The sequence below is a fragment of the Protopterus annectens genome, chromosome 3.part0, assembly GCF_019279795.1.
Source record: "Protopterus annectens isolate FY-2018-M chromosome 3.part0, PAN1.0, whole genome shotgun sequence".
Lineage (NCBI taxonomy): Eukaryota > Metazoa > Chordata > Ceratodontiformes > Protopteridae > Protopterus > Protopterus annectens.
In genome coordinates, this window is record NC_056731.1 from 5,475,479 (window position 1) to 5,498,094 (window position 22,616).

Sequence of the window (22,616 nt, forward strand, 5' to 3'; positions counted from 1 at the left end):
TGTAGCAAAGACGATTTTTTAAACTAGAACATGAGCATACTAGTGCTCTGTGCACGCAGGGTATAAACTGTGGTGGTGGTGGGGGGGGGTGCTGATCTACATGTAACGGCTTATTACAGTGAAGTGTGAAATGCTTTTTTTTTCTGTTTTTAACTTGAAGAGCTGATGGGGTGGGGTGCTAGTTCATACTACCAGCAAAGGGTGCTGGTTGAAGCAGCTACACTTCTGTCCTTGCTTAGTTTAGCAGAAGCATTTTGGAATAAAGCTCGAATAGAAATCAAACCAGAAGTAGACAAAACTCATACATCAACTTAAAGTGCTACAAAAAAATAAATAAATAAAAAGAAAGAACAAAGAAAAGGACAGTAAGAAAGGGGAAAAATGGGAAACCACAAATACAGTAGTAACTATAGATCTGACACGGGAATGGTTAAGGAGAGGTGAACTGAAACCGAAAGATGGAAGGCCCAAGACAGTGGGCTGCATACAAGTTGGTTTACAAAGTCTATTGAAAAAGTAGACAAACAGGCAAATGCAGGTTCTGTAAAACAGAAATGGAAACAGCTACACACTGTTGCTGGATGCAATACACTTCATGGCTAAGGGTCTGTATAATCAAAGGAACAATAATGTGGCAAGACTGTGGCACTGGGAATTGTGTGAACACTACAATATAAAAGAAGCAGAGATGCATTGGAAACATGAACCACAAAGCATGAGATACAATAATGAAGTTTATATCACAATGGATCACCAACAATTCTAAAAACAGATGCAAGAAAACCAGATAAAGTAGTCCAAGAAAAAGACAAAAGTAGCACTGATCAGTGAAACTGATGCACCCAACAATTATAGTCTTATGCAAAAAGAGACACAAAGTCTTAAAATACCAGGATTTGCAAATGGAAATGAGTGCAATGTGGAATCAAGATACCCAGACAGTTCCAGTAGCAGGAGCAACAGGAGTAATAAAAAATAAGTTACAATTACACTTAAATATGTTACCAATACACATAACCCCATAAAAAAATGCAGGAGGCAATTCAGGGCACAATGCAGGTGCTTAGAAGAGCAACTATCAATCTGGTCTATCAGGGATGCAGCATGTCTGTTAGGAACAAGCTAAAATACCTTACTGTGGGCAGAATTTCTTTTGGCTGATCACAATTAAACACAAGTACAAGGTAACTTACAAGTAATGCCACTTGATCACGATAAATTTACTGCATATATGGTTAGTCAGAGGCACAGAACTTCTACATGTGTGAGACAGAGAGAGAGAAAAATGTTGAATGCACTGCTATGGGAAGCATTTCTTTTGCCTGACTATACAGTCAAACACTAGAGATATAACCAAAGTGGTTAATCTGGTAGGGGACCTTTAGCAAAAGCTGAAATACCAGAAGAAAATCAAAACTGCTTTTATTTATACACAATTTATGAAAGTTCTTCACAAAGGGCTTTCTCTAAATTCAACATTCTATACGAGAATCTACCTGAAACTATTAATTGTTCTGTGGTATTCAAGAAAGAAATGGAGAGAGAAACTCATGTCATGACTTTCACAGTTGTTACTTCATTAAAAAAATGCATATCAAATCAAATGCATTTTTTCCATCCAGTAAACATTGTCGGCCTTGCAAATTTTGTTAGAATTTGCAACAGGTGTACACTTTCCTCATGGACAAATAGAGGAAATAGAAATGCACTGTGTTTTTAAACATCAGAATTAAAACCAATACTCGTTTGTTTCCAGGTGATATTTTCAAGCATTTGAAATATTTAGATGGAAAAACTGCTAAGAAAGGTGGAATGGCACTCAAACTTTATATGCAGGTTTTCTATACCTCTGCTCATAAAAGCAAAGCCACAGTGGAGCAGACTGTTAAAACACTAACATGTGAAAACCTCTCAACTGTCCAGAATTGTGCTTCACATTTTTGCTCTCTTCCTCAATTTTTGTGGTTTTCTGGCAAATCACTGAAGACTGAAGTTGCTAAATAATAACATACATTGAATGTCAAACTTCATAGCCTTCACAAAATACATGTCAACACGCACCTTGTCATTCAAGCAACTTTCTAAGTTTATAGGAGCAGGAGGAGTAAGGTTTTAAGGGAAAGCAGGAATTAAGTGATTACTGTTGGGCTGAAAGCCAGTTGTTATAATGAAAGAAATCACGTGATGTACAATGTGAACAAATGAACAAATGTTAATATGGCTTGTTTTGCTTTCATTTAATGTGTGTGTGCCTGCACCCAGGGTAGCCAGACGTCCCTATTTGGGCGGGACTGTCCTGAGATCAGCAGCCTGATCCAGAGTCCCGCCCTGCCGGTTTAAATCCCGGGCAGCCTCCACTTTGTTTTTTTTTTTTTGACTGGCCCATATACCGGCATACGGGCCAATCAAAAATCGCTAAACACGGAGCTTCTTGTGTTTAATGTAGAACATCGCAGTTCCGCATTAAACAGAAATAGCTCTGTTTTGCGATGTTTTGATTGGCCCTTATACCGGCATACGGGCCAATCAAAAATCGCTAAACATGGAGCTTCGTTTAATGCGGAACATCGCAGTTCCGCATTAAACAGAAGTAGCTGTGTTTTGCAATGTTTTGATTGGCCCCTATACCGGTATACGGGGCAATCAAAAATCGCTAAACACGGAGCTACTTCTGTTTAATGCGGAACTGCGATGTTCTGCATTAAACAGAAGTAGCTCTGTTTTGTGATGTTTTGATTGGCCCGTATACCGGTATACGGGCCAATCAAAACATTGCAAAACACAGCTACTTCTGTTTAATGCGGAACTGCGATGTTCCGCATTAAACAGAAGTAGCTCCATGTTTAGCGATTTTTGATTGGCCCGTATACCGGTATACGGGCCAATCAAAACGTCGCAAAACAGAGCTACTTCTGTTTAATGCGGAACATCGCAGTTCCGCATTAAACAGAAGTAGCTCCGTGTTTAGCGATTTTTGATTGGCTCGTATACCAGTATACAGGCCAATAAAAAAATCGCAAAACAGAGCTATTTCTAAGAGTATCATGTGATGTATGGGATCACTCTGGATTTTATACTCCGTTCAGTGTGAATCAGTACCTCTTGTATTTCACCACAGCCAGTAGAAAAAATGCTGATTCACATTTTTGCACCAGCATTTTAATAGATATAAGACAGCAGAGGACATCTTGATTTGAAAGCTGGCATGCTAATTGTAGTAGCACTAATGCAGATTAAACTGGTATAGTTCTTATTGTAGAATGACCGTGAAAATGTTATCTACCTTTTTCTAAGGACAGGAAGACTACTCAATGATCATATAACTGAAGAACCCAGATATCGATAGAGACTTACTGACAAAAGAATGGCATAATTACAGCAAAGTGAAGGACACTATTTAAATTAAAATTGCAAGTACTTCAGCATTTCGCTTCTTAAACTGTGTTCATATGCAAAATAGAACCATAAAATTATTACTTTTTAATATGAAAAAAGTTTTGCATGTATTACCTAATGGAAGATTTATTAGAAATGGTTACATGCGAGCTGAAAGGTAGGGCAGTCTGGTTCTGCACATCTCATTGTGCATAAATTACTCGGTGATCTGTTGAGTAGCAGTCTAATGTTACCATTGGGTTTTGTGTAGATCATCATGACAGATTTCTGGACTTGCTTACCTGTTATGTCACAGCTGGAAAGCTGCCCAAAGTTGTATAAAACAGACCCTGCTGATAACCACTTGTTGACAAGAACAGATACTGATTAATCACAGGGCATCAATCACATCACAAATCCTCTCCATCACCTAGCAGGATTTATTAATGTTATTGAAATAAACTGTGTTTTGAATGCGAGTGTATGTCTATTAATGTACAGCGTACACGAAAGATCACATATATTTCTGCAGTTTGCCTGAAAGGAGACATAAAAAATTAAAAACCTAGCCCCCTTTTGAATGCCTTAGTCCCATTTGAACATTTTACAATTAGTAATTTAGTGCTTCTCTTGAATTTGCAGTGCTCTCAAACACTGACTCTTCATCTGAAGTACTCTCTAAAAAAGGAATCACTAATTCCCTATGCTCTAAAATCAGACAATTTACACTAATGCCTGCTACACTTCTGGCTTTATTCATGAAATACGGCCTTAGTTTCTAGACTTCTCCCTAGTCAGCTCCTTGTACTATACTAGTACTTGCTTCCTTGTCAATTTAAAAAAATGTTATACTTTTCAACAATTTTTTTACACTCATTTGTGAGTATTTCCACAGACTACAGCAACATAACTCCTTTTAAAAAAGCAATGTTCACAGATGAGACAAAACATAACTGTCAGCATACAAAGCAATTTAACCTGGCAGATATAGTAAAATTAAGTCTTGGCTAATCTAGTGCTGGAACACAGCCATGATCATTCCATTCTCCAAAGTACAAAATGAACTAAAAAAGTGAAATCCTATGAACAGGCAGTCAACAACATATGGTCCTGAAAGTATTATTTTTATTTATTTATTTTACTTTATTTTACATCTGTTGACCGGGCTAGTCCAACTGGATACATGTCCATTTTCAGTGGATGCCCGGGGAGAAAAGCTCCACACTTCAGAATAGAATCACAATAACATAAGTACATTACCAAGATTTAGCAAATTATACTAGTATATTACATTTTAGCTTAAGAGTAAGGAAAAATCCTCCAAGCTACATAACACTTATGGATATACATACAACAAAATATAAGGTAAGTGAAATTGAGCACTATTTGAACTTTAAAAAGGTTATTCAAACAATAATGTTAGTAAAAAAAAAAGAATAATTAGTTTGTGTGAGTGAGAAGATTAGTGTTTGGAGACAGTGGAGGTAGTTAGTCTGGGTTTACACAGGGGCATAGCCAGTGCAATTTAAGGTATGGTTTGAGTTTGGATTTAAATAGGGTAGTTGAAGGTAAGGAGGTTAAGATCAGTAGGGAGTGAGTTCCAGGTTTTACCCACTGTGTTAGAGAATAGAGAGTCTCCAGCCAGATCGTTGGTTTTACTTATCTTTACCATTAATTTATTTGATGAGCACAGGGTCTTAAGGTTACTGCGGGGGGTGATTAGGTTAGTTAGCAATGGAGTAGTTGTAAGATGAAACAGTATCTTATGGGCAACAGTTAGCTGGTTTGATAGAATAAGATTTGGCAATTCTAACCACCCTAGTTTATTAAGATTGTTACAATGATGGGTTCTATAGGTAGACCCAGTTGCAAATCTGGCAATATTATTGTAGGAGCTAGCCAACTTGTTCAGATTGCTTTTGCATAGTTTGGTATAGATAGGGGATGCATATAGTAGGGTTGAGATAAGGTGGGTCCGGGCAATGGTGGTCCTGGCTAGTGGGGTAAGAAAGGGTTTGATCCTAGTATAGAGGGAACCTAGTTTCTTGTTTACTGTTTTTATAGTGTTGTTAATATGTGGCTCGAAGGTGAGGTTATCGATTAGTACTCCAAGTAGTTTTGTAGTAGAGTCGGGAGATATGACTGTACCATTGCTAGATGTGAATGTGAAATGCAGTGAGGGGCCTCTACGGGTGGGAGTAAATAGTAGCATTTTTGTTTTTTTGGGGTTCAGGATGAGACATTGTTGAAGAAGCCAATTCTCTACTGTGTTAAACGTGTCTTGGGTTAGGGACTGAAGTTGTGATAGTGAAGAGGCTGAGCATATTGGTGTGGAATCATCCGCATATTGGATACAGGTGGCTTGAGTTAAAACAGGGTGTAGGTCATTCGTAAAAATAGAAAAGAGGAGAGGACCCAATATGGAGCCTTGAGGGACACCAAAGGCATTTGGTAGGTGGGAAGACAAGTTATTCTTACAGCCTGTTATTTAGATAGGATTGGAACCATTGTATAGCAAGTGGATCCAGTGAGAAGTTTCTAAGTATGTTTATGAGTAGCTGGTGGTTGACCACGTCGAAGGCTTTTGACAGATCAATGAAGAGGGCTGAGGATAGAGTATTGATATTACGGTTTTTATTAATGACATCGGTGAAGGAAAGAAGGGCAGAAGAGGTGCTATGAAATGGTCTGAATCCATGTTGGCAGGTAGCTATTAGGTTGTTTTCTAGGAGGTGGTTTAATAGTCGTTTATGAATGCACTTCTCCACAATTTTTGCCAGAGGGGATAATATGGCTATAGGCCTACAGTTAAAAAAATCTTTGGAATTACCACCTTTATGCAGGGGGATGATGTGAGATTTTCCAGACTGATGGAATAGTTCCTTCAGAAATAGTTCTATTAATGAGGATGGATATGGGGTAGGCTACAGCTTTGGCTGCTTTTTGCAGGTATTCTGCATGTAGTAGATCTGCAGAGAGGGTGGTGGGTTTAACTTTCTTAACAAGGGTGCAGACAAAGGATGTAGGAACGGGTTGGAATTGAAATCTTGGGGGGCTGTTAGGGATAATATTGGAAGGAGATGAAGTGTCAGGGGATAGCTGACTGGCCAAAGATTGAATGGTGTCTGTGAAGAAAGTGTTAAAAGAATTGCCAATCTGGTTAGAGTTGTGGAGATTGGAACCTGAGGGGGTGGGTGTGATTGAGTGACCTGGGTGCAAGAGTTTATTTATACCTGACCAGAATTTTTGAGGTATATTTTGGTGGAGGTGGCAGTAAATGTTTCTTTTATCTGACAATATGACTTTTTTAGTTTTGTTTCTTAAGTGTCTAAATTTTAGTTGAACAGCCAGGTTTTTGGCTGTACGCCAGCTAGCCCAGAGTTTGTTTCTATGGAGAATTTTTTGTTTGGTAGTTTTGGTGAGCCAAGGAGTTGGTTTAGACCCACTTCTTACTACATGAGTTGGGGCATGGTAGTCTAGAATGGTTAAAAATTTAGAGTTAAAGTATTTAACAGCTTTTTCTATTGGTAGGTGTTTCAGGGGTGACCAGTCGCAAGCTGCAAGTTCTTTTTGAAAGCTGTCAGGGTTAAAATGTTTATTATAGCTTATTTTCTTAGATATAGTTGGGTTTGGGGTATCAAGTCTTATACCTGATTAAGAAGGTGATCACTTATATCTTCTGGGAGGGTCCCTACTTTGTAAGATTGGATTCTCACAAATATTCAAAACCAATCTAGGGTGCTGTCATTATTATTATGTTTATTGGTTCTAGTGGGGACTGTAATGGTTTGTGTAAAACCATGTAGGCTGATGTGGGTAGAAGGCTGTTTTGATGTGCAAGACATCCAGTTTATATTCAAGTCACCAAGAATTATAGTTTCTTGTGGGTAGGTGGTGGACAGCTAACTTAGGATAGCCTCTAAGGTGTTGATATTGTTGCCTGGGAAAAGGTAAATACAGATTATATACATTGATTTACAATTGTTAAGTTGAACTTTGGAGATAAGAATTTCTGCATTGCTAGTTAGGGGAGGTTTAGACTCAATGGAGGTGACTTGTAATTCAGATTAAATAAGATGGCTACTCCACCTTTCTCAGAGTTACGGTCAAGTCTCAGGATGCTGTAACCAGGGGGAATAACTGTAGCATCTTGTATGGTTGGTTTAAGCCATGTTTCTGAGAAGCAGAGGATGTCAAATGAATGTACATCCATGAGGGCGTGCAGGTGAGCAACTTTATAATATCTGGGATGGAATCAGAAACCCAAACTGTACTGAATGTGGTACCAGCAACACCACAGCAAACATGACGCCCCAAAATCTGGTACAATCTGCAGCAAAGTAGCAAAAACTATTCTTCACAAGTTCTAAGCAACACAGGCAAGATCACATTCGGTAATGCTGGGCAATACCAAGGGAGAGCTGCAGTCAACATTTCAAAAAACAACTATTGTCCTTTAGGGGGACCACTGCTTCTCCAACATCTTGTCAATATCCTACTGGTGATGCCACATCATGCAGGGGCCTCAGGACTGGGTTGAAAGATCTGAGGCAAACTACAGATCGGCCACCAAAACTGAAGACACACGAATTCTAATTCAGCTCGTAATTAAAAGCTACTGAATTTCATATGCAGTAGGTATTACTCAGATAATAATTCAGAATCTAAAAAATGTAGTTCAAAAGTGGTAATTGCATTCTTACAAGGCCAAAGCTGTACAGCAATGGTGCCTATCTTCTTTGCTAACAGAGATGAACAACAAACAGAGGTACACCAGATGAATGAAGGTCAAGTTAGCACAAAATACAATCCAAGCACAAAATACAATCCAACAAGTACAAACAAGCTCGACCATCATGGCTGACACTTATAAAACATTAATAAAAAACAAGTAAAAGGTAGGCGTTTCTGGCGAATAATTTCAAATCAATAATAGTATCAGTAGTATTTGATTTCTTGGCTGGTATAAAGCACAGACCTTTGTTCAACAGACTCTTCTGATCACAAGTCAGATCAAAACATGAAATATTAAAAATTACATTTTTTGAGTCTTGCTCCTTGCTCCTTGTATTTATCCTGGTTACTCTGTTGTCCTGGTTCAAGGAGTGAATGTGTCCCTTTCGGGGTCAACTTCGGGACAAAGAGCATTACCTTACTAAGATATGTCAAATGTTAGATGATGCAAAAACCTACATGCCCCTTCTGAAACAACAGGTTGAAGGTCTGATTAATAAGGTTGAGTTCTGTGTTTCTGATTTGCATATGACTGGCCTGATTTTTCTAGACTTATATAATCATTTTTCAACTGAGCATCCAGTTATACCTGTTTTATACAGGCTACCTAAGATGCACACAAATTTGAATACCCCCCCCCCCCCCATGCGACCAACTGTCTCTATCAGGAGATGGGTGACAGAGGCATTATCTATTTTTGTAGAAAAAAAATCCTTGTGTCCTATTTTAGATGGAGTACCCAGCGTCCTTAAAGATACAAAAACATTTTCTGTGTGACTTTTACGCATAGTACAAAGAACTTGGGAATACTGAGCAACTACTTCTGGTTACCCTTGACATTAATTCATTTTTTACCATCATTCTGAATGACGTCAGCATTGAATATGTTAGAGCCTTTTTGTTCAGGAACAGTGACTTTTCTACAAACAAAGTGACTTTGATATGTATGCTTCTTGAATTAGTCCTAGAGAATAATATGTTTATCTTTCGAAGGTGCTTTTTTATCTGCAGTATGCTGTGGTAGCAATGGGCACAGCATATGCCATTTCGTATGCAAATTTGGTCTTAACTCAATGGAAATATGAATTTATTTATTCTAACAATCCATTTGTGGACAACATCAACTACTATAGACGTTTTGTGGATGACAGCTTTTTGGTATGGAAAAATAAATCTGATACTCTCTCAGCTTTTGTTGATTATTTACATACCACAACTACCTAGCTAAGATTTACTCATCACTTCTCGAGTGAATCAATTGATTTTTTTAGATGTTACCGTATCCAAGGATGTACGTGGCAAAAAAGAGACTAAGACTTTTAGGAAGTCTTGCAAAAAGAAAAACATTTTACATAAAACCAGTATGCACCCCAGACATGTCACTCAGAATGTGCTGCAGGGTCAGTTGCTCAGAACATCTAGGCTTCACAATATGGATAGTAGTGCAAATGAAGCACTAACAAAGATGTCTGAATGGTTCTTGGAAACAGGCTACTCTTGTAAGGAAATAGATGAAGCAGTATTTGAAGTACGTTCTCTAAGGAAAACTACTGCACAACCATATTTTAAGGAATATAATGAAGTAGTACTTAAGTAGGTCAGACAGACAAACTGCCACACCCTCAAGTTGTACTTACATAATCAAGCAATGTAGGAATGACTTCTGAGATTATAAAAAAGAAAGTACAGTTGTGTACCTACCATAAATGTAGATGTTCGAGTGTATTCACTGTTGCAGTCATTACAATTGGGTTATCCTGCTAGCAGGCTACCCGCAGTGGGCCTAAATTCCAAAGTCTAGGTCCGGCGTCAGTTGCTGTCGCCTCTTCCCTGACGTCAGTGCACCACGGGTATAAAAGATGCAGCTGACGCCATTTTCTCCAGTTTTTCTTGCCCCAGATGTCAAGTGCCCCAAAATTGGTAGGCTAATTTATGCCAATAAGCATGCATGCACATAAAACAACTTTTCCTTCATCTACAAGCAAATACACCACATAGGTTGTGTAGGATAGAGAAGTACAGATAAATTCCAGCAAAGAAAAGTAGGCATGGAGGGAGGAACCTGGACTGCAACAGTGAATACACTCGAACATCTATACTTATGGTAGGTACACAACTGTACTTTGTTCGTGTTTCACTGTTGCATTCATTACAACTGGGTTGAATCCCAAAGCTAAGGTTGGGAGGCTACAGCTAAATAGGATTAGGAGAGGCTATAAGGTCCTGCAGAACTGCAGTGGCAAAGCCTGCCCTGGATTTAGAGTAGAGAGGTAAGTGATAGTGCTTTGTAAAGGTATGCACTGAACTCCAGGTTGCAGCCTCTAAGATGTCTTTGGTTGGTACTCCTCTGAGAAAGGCTGCTAAAGTGGCTGCTGCTCTGGTTGAGTGTGGCCTAATGTCCTTAGGCACTGATTTGCCATGCTGTGAATAGCAGAAACAAATGCAATGGCCTATCCACTTTGAAATAGTCTGTTTAGAGATAGGCTTTCCTTGTGATGCTGCAGCATATGCCACTAGGAGTTGATCAGTCTTTCTGAAAGGTTTAGTTCTGTCCAAGTAGAAGCGTAGCTGTGTGTGAATGTCCAAGGAATGCAGAATTCTCTCACCCTTATTCTGTGGGTTTGGATAAAAAGTAGGCAAATGAATTGTTTGGTTAAGGGCCACATTGGACACTACCTTAGGCATAAATGTAGGGTTTGTCCTCAGCGAGACCCTGTCTGGATGGAAAATGATAAACGGTTCCACAGCCATGAGTGCCTGTAACTCTGAGACTCTTCTAGCGGAGGTTACTGCTAGGAGCAGAGCTGTTTTCCAGGATAAGAATTTTATGTCAGCTGCAGAGGCTGGCTCTCAAACAGAGGTAGTGTGAGTTTTTCCAAGACATAGTTGAGGTCCCATGCAGGTATTGGTGCTCTCCTTGGAGGTCTTAAGTTTTTGGCCCCTCTGAGGTACTGCCTTAGTAAGGGGTGTGAAAAAATAGGTAGTTCTGTATTGTAATGAGCTGAAATGGCAGAAGCATGAATTTTAACTGATGAAAAAGAAAGGCCTTTATCCAGCATCTCAGTTAAGTATTGTAAAATCTGAGGAATATTTGGAACAATTGTGTCAATACCTTGTGCTTGCTTCCAAGCACAGAATCTCTCCCATTTGTCTGCATAAGATTTTCTGGTGCTAGGTCTCCTGGCCTCCAAAATAACATCCATCACTGCTTTAGAGAGAGGTGTGTCTTGAGAGGCTATATAATCTGCCATGCCGCCAGGTTTAAGGTTTTGAGTTGGCTGTGCAGTATCTGACTGTCTTGTTGGGTCAATAAGTGAGGCATTTGAGGTAATGTCCAGGCTGGGCAGTGAGACAAGCTCTTTAGGATAGGGTACCAGTGCTGGCGGGGCCAGTCTGGGGCAATCAGTATCATTTTTGGTTTCTCTTGTCTGACCTTGAGGAGTACTTTGGGGAGGAGAGGCAGAGGAGGAAAGGCATATACTGTTAGATTTTTCCAACAGAAAGAGAGTGCATCCACTTTCCATGCTTGCTTGTGATAAGCCCTTGTGCAGAATCTTTGTAGTTGGTAGTTGTGAGGGGAGGCAAATAGTTCGATGTCCGGACATCCCAAGGTCCTTGTTATCATGCTGAAGACTTGTGGATCCAATTTCCACTTGTGGGGATCCATGAGGTTTCTGCTTAGTTCGTCTGCCAGAGTATTTTTCCTTCCTGGCAGGAATTGTGCTTACAGATGTACTTGGTAAGTCAATGCTGTGTGCCACAAGTTCATGGCTAGCCTGCAGAGGTGGTAGGAGAATGTGTGCCCCCCTGCTTGGTTTATGTACCACATGACTGTAGTATTGTCCGTCCTTATTAGTAGTTGTCCTGGGTGAAGTTGATCCTTGAAGGCTGTCAGGGCATTCTGAACAGCTAGCATCTCTTTTTGATTGATATGTAGATGCATTTGACTTGCGGACTATGTGCCCTGAATAAATTTTCCTGCCATATGGGCCCCCAGGCATAATCTGATGCATCTGTTGTCAAAGTCTGCCTGGCTGTGGGCAAGGTGAATGGCTGTCCCGTGTTGCGGTGACAGGCTATTGCCCACCATCGAAACTCCTGCTGCAGGCAGGGAATGAGGGCAATTACTGTTTCCAGGCTGTGGCTATGTTGACTCCAAACACCTTTTAGATACCATTGAAGTTTCCTCATATGCAGTCTTGCATATGGAATTAGCAGAATGCAGGATGCCATGAAACCCAAGGCCTGCAGAATCTTTCTTGCAGATAACTGGGTCTTTGTTGCCAACATTTTGAAATAAGTAGACAGTTGTCTGTGTTTGTCTGGCGTGAGATAAGCCATCTGGGGCAGTTGTATTTAAGCTTGCACCCAGGAATATTATCTCTTGAGAGGGTACGAGTTTTGATTTCTTTTCATTTACTGTGTACCCTAGACTTGTCAGTAATCTTTTTACAAATGCCAGATGCTGTAGTAGAATGTCCTTGTTCTCCGCTTGAATAAGGCAGTCGTCCAAGTAAGGATATATTTGTATTCCTCTTTGTCTTCAAAATGCATTTACTGGTGCCAGGCACTTTGTGAAGACCCTGGGCGCAGTAGATAAGCCAAAGGGCAGTGCAGAGAATTGGTAGTGCATTAAGCCAGCTTTGAATCTGAGGTATCTTCTGCACTCTTGTCTGACTGGGACATGCAGGTATGCCTCTTTTAGATCTAAAATCACAAGCCAAGCCTTCTTGCCCAACATGGGCAGAAGCTGCTGTAGAGTCAACATCTTGAATTTTGGAATATCCAGATATGTATTTAGAATAGATAGGTCTAGTATAGATCTCCAGGCTTTGTCTTTTCTGAGTACCAAGAACAGTCTTGAATAGAATCCTTGACCCTGGCCTTGTTTTGGTACTTGTTGAATGGCCCTCATGTCCATGAGGGATGAAACTTGTTTTTGTGCTTCTGCCCATTGATTGTGTGGCAGATCTGGCATACCGTTTTGCCTTGGCAGGGTGTGAAAGTGGAACCTGTAGCCTTGTGTAACTATATTTAGAACCCATTTGTCCTGGGTGATCATGTGCCAGTTTTGTGGAAAAGTGCTAGTTTTCCTCCCAAAGGGGCTGCCAAAAGATAAGTGCTTGGTGCTGGAAGTGGGAAGTCATTGAGACTGTTTTCTGTGTGGCTGTGATTTTTCCTCTCTGCTTTTGGAGGTAGAAGCACCCCATTATTTAGGCCTGTATGAGCCTTGGGGCTGTGATCTGCCTCTGGGGCGTCTGTATCGGCCCCTTTGTGGTCTATCTGACACTAGAAAGGACCAATTCTTTGTAGGCCAGTTCCTGCTAAATCTGGGAGGCTGTACCTGCAAGAAGTCCTTGACTGTTTGCATAGATTTAGCTTTGTCCTCCATTTTCTTCAACACCTCTTCTGCTTTAGCACCAAACAAAATATCATGCTGTAAAGGAGCATCTAATAGTTTTGCTTTAACATGATCCAGCAAATTCTGTTCTTTTAACCAAGCATGCCTCCTAATGACAGAACCTGTAACAGCGGCCCTGCAGGAGGCCTCAAGACAATCAAAACTACATTGCAAAGTATGCTTTCCAACTTGTTCAGCTGCATGTAATAAATCCTGCATTTCTTTATTGTCTGCACATTCTGTATTTGCTGACATTTTCTGTTTAAACAAAGACATAAGATATTGCTGATATTTAAGCATATGAAATTGGCAAGTTAAGGCTCTTACAGCCAAGGTAGCAGAGATATAAATCTTTTTACCCCATCTGTCTAGGGCTCTAGAATCCCTATCAGAGGGGATAGGGTTTTTTGCAGTAGAAGCCTTGACCCCTTTGGGACCCTGAGAGATGGTTTCAGGGTCTGCTGCAGGGTTCTTATAGAGATATTTATGTGAGTCAGGAACCCTGTAGTATCTGTCTGGCTTAACCAGAGCTGGTGGTAAAGAGTCTGGAGAAAAAGTGGACTCTGAAAATACGTCTACAATGTCTAAAACATGCAGAATAGCCAGGGGTCTGTGCTGAGGCAATAAAAGGAAAGCTCTACGCCTTTTCTTGGATTCTGAGTAGTCTTGGCTCTCCCAGTGGAAATGCTCCATCATAGTATGCAGTGTCTCCCCAAAAGAATAATCCTCAGGAGGAGAGGCTGAAGGAATAGATTCTTCAGCATCAGAATCCTCATAGGGAGGAATAGAGTAATCCTGTTCAGAGGAGGAATCAGAGGAAATGGAAACCTGGTCTGAAGATTCATATTCTAACTCTTGCTTAGGCCTTTTTTCAGAAGGGGGATGGGAATTCCTGATCAAAGTAATTAGGTCTTCGGCCATTTTAAGCATTTGTTTTTTAGGCATGGAGGCCTGTCCAGGTGAATGCTGCACTTGTTTCTTTGTCTTTAGAGCTGCTTTAGCCTTTGCCTTTATAGCTGAAGTAGGTTTTACATATAACTGTGTAGGCCTGAAAACACCTTCTGAAGTCGATGCCTGCTCAGCGGCTCCAGATCCATCTGAGAGAATGATTTCTGAGTGTCCAATACCTTGAGTTTCCAGAGGCCCAGTCGGCTCCACGTGGGAGTCGGAAGCGGCCTGTGGCTTTGAGGTAGCGGGCATCAGGGGCTGCAAAAGCGCCTCACTGAGAACTGGCGATAGGCCTAGAAGAAGCCTCGTCGGTTTTAGATCTCGGATGTCTACCCTTTTCTTTTCTTTTCGTTTTTTGTAAACTTCGGTAGTCGGCTGATCCGACGGCATTATATAGTTAAATCTTCTGCCAAGTAATGAAATGCAAAATCGTACCGACGCTTAATAGTGCGTTGGTTAAATCTGGCACAAAACCGATAACTAGCAACATTATGGTCAGGGCCTAGGCAAGGAATACAGTAAGAATGAAAATCCTTATGAGGTATTTGCTTCCCACAAGAAATACAGTTGACTTTTTCTGACATCGGTCTGGAGTAAGAAAAAAGTTTCCCCAATGGGGTACTTAGCTTTAATGAAGACTTCAGATCTGAAATTCGAATTTGAAAACTTCAGGAGTCGGCCGACCAGCACTTGCAAACTGCTTTTGCTTCGGGCACCGCGCGGCAAGAAAGACTGAAGAAAATGGCGTTGGCTGCATCTTTTATACCCCTGGCACACTGACGTCACGGAAGAGGCGACAGCAACCGACGCCGGACCTAGACTTTGGAATTCAGGCCGACTGCGGGTAGCCTGCCAGCAGGATAACCCAATTGTAATGACTGCAACAGTGAAACACGATGAACATCTGGCCAGTTCTGATGACAGATGAAACAGTCAGAAGGGCACTTGGATTCACACTGTGTTTTTCGCTTTGCAATAATAAATCTTTAAAAAGAGAACTGACTATAAATATACCAAATGCAACAGTTTTCCTTTGTTGGATCGTATGGGTACTTTTCCAGTTCAATCTGGTCAAGCATGCAAACATATTTTGACTATAAGCTCTACTGTACACCCCCCTCTTTGTGCTATCAAATCCAGTTTGACTTTTATGCTGACTGCAAGAGTTTGAATGTGACTTATTATGCAAAATGTCAATCATGCAGGAGTTTTTATGTAGGAAAAACAAACCGGATGTTGAAAGACAGAATACTTGAACATGTTGGCTATATTTGCAACAAAAAACTTACAAATGCTTTAGCTAAACATGTATCTGATTTTGGCTCTGCTCATTGTTTTAAATTTACTGTTTTAGAGTACAATGAACGTACCCATTAGAGGAAGAGCTATCAAAAACATTACTGAACGTGCTGAACGTAGGTGGATTATTTTATTAAAAGCAGATTCTCCCCCTGGTTTGAATAATAATGTTTCTATCAAACCAGTTTTACAAGCATGTGGCTTAAGGCATTGATTTTATAATTTTTTTTAGAATGTTCTTATGAATGATTTTGCCCTACCACTTCCTGAGTAGCCATGTGACCTGATTTTTTTTTTTTCTGATTGGGTAACTTGTACGTTTAACAGTGCTGCAGTTTGTATGGAGTGTTATGGTCTGAAGAAGTAGCCTCCAGCCATGAAAGTGCTTACAACACCTTTTACTTTTTTTTTTTTTTTTTAATTAAAGTTTTATACCGGTCAGCTGTGGTGGTTGTGCTTGTTTTTACCTGTTCTCTACTAATAGCCCGGAATTCTAAGTGATCAGGACAAAAAAAGAAAGAATAATGAAATAAAAATCTGTGAGAAAGACCGTGAAAGGGTGGTCACCTTCTTTCAACTTCTTAAAGTAAACAGTACAAACTCATAATCCCAGGTAGTTGGTAAAGACCTAAGATACAGACACTGAGCAGTGTAAACATTTCTCAAGATAGATACAGGAGCAACAACTTTAGGTAAACAATCTAGCAAGCTTGACAGTGTTTGAGCTGTGGGTCACTGTTGTCAAATGGCTCAAGAGCTAATGTTTCCTCCTGTAGTTTAATTATTATCACTAAGTCAGGTTAACTCGCTCATAATATGAATGGTATCAAATGACAGAAGAAAACCAACATCACATTCTATCAATTACACGGTGTGAGATTCCTTACCTTTAAAAGAGTCCTTACTTCTTGTTCAATAGCAGCCTGAGTATCTGGACTCAGTTTCCCTGTATCAGAATATGTCATCACACCAAGCTTTCAAAAACAAAACAGGTAGCCAATTAAGAATTCTGAAGTAGAAAGACTGGTACACACATTAACTAAAAAATTGATTTGTAAACCAAATACAGAATAAATCCTTGAAAATTTTTTTTAATAAAAAGACTGCGTACAACTTGTGCCTACATTCTAATGAATCAAGGTACTTTAAAACCTCTGTACTACATTAATATAAGGACCACTGAAATTTAAACCTCTGTTCTCTTACCAGACAAAGGGCATGTAAGCCTTATGGATTTACTCTATGTAATAGTCCTAGAAAACAAAAAACAGAATTACAAAGTATCTGCCCCAACCAAAGATTTTCAGCAGCTTCTCACCATAAGGTTTTACATTCGGAAAATTACACTCCAGGTTTTGTGGTGACGTTTACTATGCAGTAATTTATGTGCATGGCATACCCCTCCACTGGCATTCACAATGTCAGTCATGTAAGGTAAAACAAACACTGTATTTTCCACTTCCTGACCTCTTTTTTGCTGGAGACCTAAGAAGAGGAGGATCAAAGAAAGAAAGTAGGCAGTAAAGCCTTTACAGCTGTCACACAACAATGGTGGATCCCCTGTGCAGACCCCATATACCAATATGTAAAATTATCACATTAGGAAATTCTACTTTAGATTCCCAACAGGAGTTGGACACTGGAATGTGTTTCTCCACACCAATAATACCAAAATTCCAGTCAAAAGCCAGGGAAGATAGGACAAACAATTCTCATAGCCTCTTCTGTCCCAGTTAGGTGCATTCTCCCTGCTTATTATTTTAAAAAGTGGAATGCCACTGACTTTCTTCATGCATCACATGCTCCTAACTAAACTAAAATCTACTCTCGCCGTCCCACTCTCACCAGCCTCAAATTGATCACTACGTTTTCGCTAACAACAGGCAATGTGCATGGCTGCATACTATCTTACTACAGTTACATGCTTCCAGGGAAATAACTGTGGGGTCTGCTATCAGATTCTGCAGAAGTATTTAATGAGTCTGTTGCACCCTACAGACCCTATCTGATTTCTTGGGCGCAGGGGGTTGGAAGCCTAGCAAGAAGGAAGGCAAGATGAAGGGCAACAAACATGGAACATTACGGTGAGTACATAACTTCTTTCTTAAGTTGTCCTATCTCACCTCCTTCTTGCTGGTTGGGACAGCATCCCCAGCACCTAAATCTTGGGTGGTTCACTGGAAAAACTCTAAGGACCGTGGAATCAAAGGATGCCCTGTCCCGGGGAGGCCACATCTACTTTGAAATGAGAGATAAAGGTTTGGGGATTAGTCCATGTGATTGCCGCACAGATAGAATCTAAGGACACTTCGGCTTGAAAGGCAATAGAAGTAGCCAAGGCCCTAGTTGAGTGTCCTTTAATTTTTCCTGGAAGTTCTTTATTCTGCAAAGCATAAACGTAGGTGATGGTGTTTGAGAGCAACTTTGATAAGGTCACTTTGGACACTGGACTACCTTTCTTGTTGTCTGCAAAGGATATAAACAATTGGTCAGATTTTCTGAAATCCTTAATCCTGTGTAAATAAAAACATAACTGTCTATTAGCATCCAATTGGTGGAGCTTATACTCTGCCTTGTTGCCATAATTGGGAAAGAATAAAGGAAGCTCTATGGATTGATTTAAGTTATGCTGTGAACACACCTTTGGTAAAAAGGAGGGATTGGTTCTGAGCGAAACTCTTTGTGGAAAATCAAATACGGGGGACGAGTAAGATAAGGCCTGTAACTCTAAAACCCTCCTGGCTGAAGTAATGGCAGTTAAGAAAAAGGTCTTCCAAGTTAAAAATTTTAGAGGACAAGAATCAGCTGGCTCAAAAAGAGGAAGAATGAGAGAGACTAAAACTAGATTTAAATCCCAGGGGGGAAGAGGTTCTCTTACTGGAGGTCTTAAGAGGGAAGTACCTCTTAGGAATGCTTTACATAGTCTGTGGGACATGATGTTAGATCCCCATTTCTCCTACATGGAAATTAGAAATGGCAGCTAGTCGGACTTGGATAGTAGCTGTCGCTGCTCCTCATTCAAATGTTTCAGCCAGGAAATCCAGAATCTTAGAAATGGGGGCAGTAAAAGGATCAATGTCATTCTTATTTGCCCAACAACAGAACCTCTTTCATTTACTAGCATAAAGCTTTCTTGTAGTGGGCTTATGGAAGCAAATCAAAATGTGTTGAACTGCTGGGGAAACATCTGGGAGCCTGGCTAAGACCGGAAGTGGGGACACCAAGCCGTCAGCTTGAGAGTATGGATGGAAGGGAGGAGAGCACCCGAGTGATGTGTAAGGAGATTCGGAACTGGTTCCAGTATCCAAGGCTCTCCTTGCAGATGAGGCCAGAGGAATGGGAACCAAATCCAGGCCAGTAAGGAGCAACGAGGATTAAACTGCAACCCAAAGACTGAATTTTCTGAAGAACTTTGGGGATCAGGGGAAAAGGTGGGAGGGCATAAAGCAGTCCCGGGGGCCAATCATGAACCAGTACTTCCCTGGGTGACTGTCCCACTGATGGGACTAGGCAAAGTAGCTGCTGCATTGTTGTTGAGGGGAGTGGCGAAAAGATCGCAGCATGGCTGGCCCCATTCCTAAAAAATTAACTCTGCAACTTCCTGTTTCAGGGACAGGCATCAGAAGAGCCCTGCTGAGCTTGTCCGCTATCACGTTGGATTTCCCTGGGATGTGCATTGTAAACAGAAAGCATTGGGAAGACATCGTCCATTGCCATACTCGTAGAGCCTCTCGGCACAAGGGATAAGACCCAGTTCCGCCCTGTTTGTTGATGCACCATACTACATACATACTGTCTGTCTGAATCTCTATAGTCCCTGAAGGTAGAGAGTCTTGAAGTGCTTGCAAAGCCAGAAGCACCGCTCTCATCTCTAGGACACTGATGTGCAAGTGATACTTGCGTTCTTGTCAAGTCCCTTGAACAGTCTCTGTCCCAGATAATGCCCCCCCAACCCTATCTGGGAAACTTCCGCGGTCACTGTGGCTACGGGATGGGGGGCTAAAAACAGCCTGCCCATTGATACCAGAGGGGAGTGAAGCCACCATGCTAAGTCCTTCTTGCAAGACTCCATGATCCATAACTGATGTGACATTGGCAAATCCTGGAATGACCACAGAGCAAAAAGAAGCCACTGCAGAATTCTCATGTAGAAGCGTGCCACAGGGACCAAAGTAATCTCTGCAGCCACTGAACCCAAGACCTTGAGGACAAATTTTGCCTGGATTCTCGTTTGTCAGGAGGATTGAAACTTGACGACAAATGGTTAAAACTCTTTCGTGGGGCAGTTTTGCTATCATGGCCCTTGTATCTAAATCTGCACCTATAAATGAAATATACTGACAAGGCAACAAGGCAGACTTTTCATAGTTTACGGTGATGCCTAGTTGTGTACAGGTGTGAATAGTGAAGTCCCATGCCTCAATGAGTTGATGCTTGGTGGTAGTAGTGAGGAGCCAGTCATCCAGATATGGAAACACCCGGAATCCTAGACGCCTCAGGTGAGCCATGACTACTGCCACACATTTGGTGAACACCCTGGGGACTGTGGTGAGACCAAAGGGCAGAGCTCTGAACTGGTAATGACTGGCTCCCAGCCGGAAGCGCAAGTACCTCCTGGACCGCCTGTCCACGTTTATATGATAGTGCACATCCTGGAGATCGATAGAGCACATCCAGTGTTCCTGACCCAAAAAGGGAAGAATGGAGTGCAGTGTAACCATCTGGAACTTTGTTTTTTGACTGATTTGTTGAGGTTGCTGAGATCCAAAATGGTTCTCTAGTCTTCTGTCTTTTTTGAAACTAAACAGAACCTTAAGTGTCTGCGGGGACTTCTTGGATGGCTCTTTTTTCGAGCAACCTTTGAACCTGTAGGTTTGCTTGATCCCGAAGACTAGGTGGAATGTCTGGGATTGCGTTTTGATTTGGTGGAGGGGGTGATTGGGAGAAGGGAATTTTGTAACCCCTGGATATTATCGACAGTACCCAGGTATCTTCCGTGATTGTTTGCCAGGCTTTGGGGTACTGGGATAATCTGCCCCTGACTGCCTCCAGAGGAGGACAGTCGGGCCTCCTTTCAGGAGCACTGGAAAGGCCTGCCAGAGAAGCTATCTCTGTTGGCCTGATTCTGTGGACCCCCCCCCCCCGCCGCGGGGATGGCATCTCCCATTGTTGTTTCCCCCTATGGCCCTGGGGGAACTGTCTCCACGTGTGTCAGGCGAAACTCTCTGGGATTTTCTGAACCACATCTTCCCGCTCTTCTGACCCTTGCAGTAAGGTCTAGAGGGGGCAGAAAAACATACTCCCACAGCAGAGAGAGTTTTGCCATCTCATTCCCACCTGGTAACAGTCTCTTTTACCTGAGCCCGGACAGCGATGAGCCGTCAAAGGGGTGTTGGTAAAGGAGGACTTGAAGGGCTCAGCAAATTGACAAAGGCGTATCCAGGAGTGCCTGAGCAAAGCAACTCCTGTGCCTGCTGCCCTACTTGCTCCATATGCTGCATAGGAGATCAGCCACATGGAGGAGTTAACTATAGATGTCAAGGTCGTAAGCTGTGAAGCCGCCTTGCACGCAGCTCCTTCAGCTGTAGGATCCTGTAGGATATCTCCTAATTCCTTCAGGAGATCCCTTTGAAGGTGTGTAAAGTGAGCCAAATAATTCAGCGACCTGAGAGTAAAGGCCGCTGAAGCGAACATACGCGTCCCATACCTGTCCATCATACAAGACTCTTTGTTTAGCAGATGGACAGAAAAAGAACAAAATACACCAGCAACAACTTCTATTTTAATGCAGCAACAGTGATCTGGCACTTCGGCAGTTCGCTTTCAAGGATCACAATAACATAACTACAGCTGCCTTAAATAGTCATGACTCTGAGGGGCGGTTTCTGCAACTTGAAAGACTTATGTCTAAGGAGATTGCTTTGTTTTTGGACACTCACCTCCTTGAGAAGTATGTGACTTTAAATCTAACTCCAAGGGGGTTACGTATTGATTGGTTACCTGCAACCAATTTCACGGAGGAAGAGAGTGATTTGGCGGAGGAGTGGAAACAGGCTTCATTGCAGTGTACGTTGACCTGGTTACAGATCCTGATAAAACGTAACTTGAGGGCGTATGATAAATTAAACAGTGAGATTCTGCACCTACAGGACGAGATGGTGGAGGAGTCCTGTTTTCATGTGCAGATGTCTTCCATTAGCGAAAGAGTCTCTAAATTAGAGACTGAAATTATCCAAAGCAAAAGAAATAAACTTTTGCGTGGTATGAAGGATTATGAGACTGGCATTTTGTTCTCATGGCAACGGGAGTAGTCACGAAGCAGGTCAGAGGTGAGGAATAATGGTCAGAAAAGCGCCATAGCATTTCGGCGTCTTCTATGGAGCAGGATGGAACTAAATTTGTTTCTTTTGCTGTTTCTTCGGCTTCGGAAGCTGAAGATGTGAACCAGGCTATAACCTCTAATGAGAATCGGACTTTTCAGTCAAGTCAGACAAATCGTGGGAAAGGAGGCAGGAAGAGAAGAAACCGTTTCAAATAATGGACATATTGTTTGTGATTGTGAGTACAATGTACAAGCAAAGCATGTTATTAATTTACCCAAGCTCAGTCTTTCTGAGGATATGGAAGCTGTGTTACTTAAAGGTAGTAAATTTGTGCCTACATTTACACCTTCTTTTGTTGATTTGTATTTTAAGTTGAAAGCATTTTGTAGAAAGTTATTAAGTGTTTATTTTGAGAAAAATATTTTTAGTGAAGTGACAACCAATGTGGGGAATAATGAAGAATGTGATGATGACTTAATGAATGTCTCCATTTATGCTTATGAATTTGAAACTTTGGAGTTTGAAAATGGTGATGA

At 41.2% G+C, this 22,616-nt stretch overlaps 1 protein-coding gene across 3 annotated transcripts in view; it reads right to left on the minus strand.

Moving 5' to 3' along the window:
* The window catches only part of YME1L1 (YME1 like 1 ATPase), a 1,802,807-nt gene that overhangs the window by 99,400 nt on the left and 1,680,791 nt on the right, over positions 1–22,616 (minus strand). For all 3 annotated transcript variants that reach the window (XM_044064545.1, XM_044064544.1, XM_044064543.1), the window contains one exon: positions 16,645–16,731. In XM_044064545.1, coding sequence (XP_043920480.1) covers positions 16,645–16,731 — 87 coding nt within the window. The remainder of the gene's footprint in view (positions 1–16,644; positions 16,732–22,616) is intronic.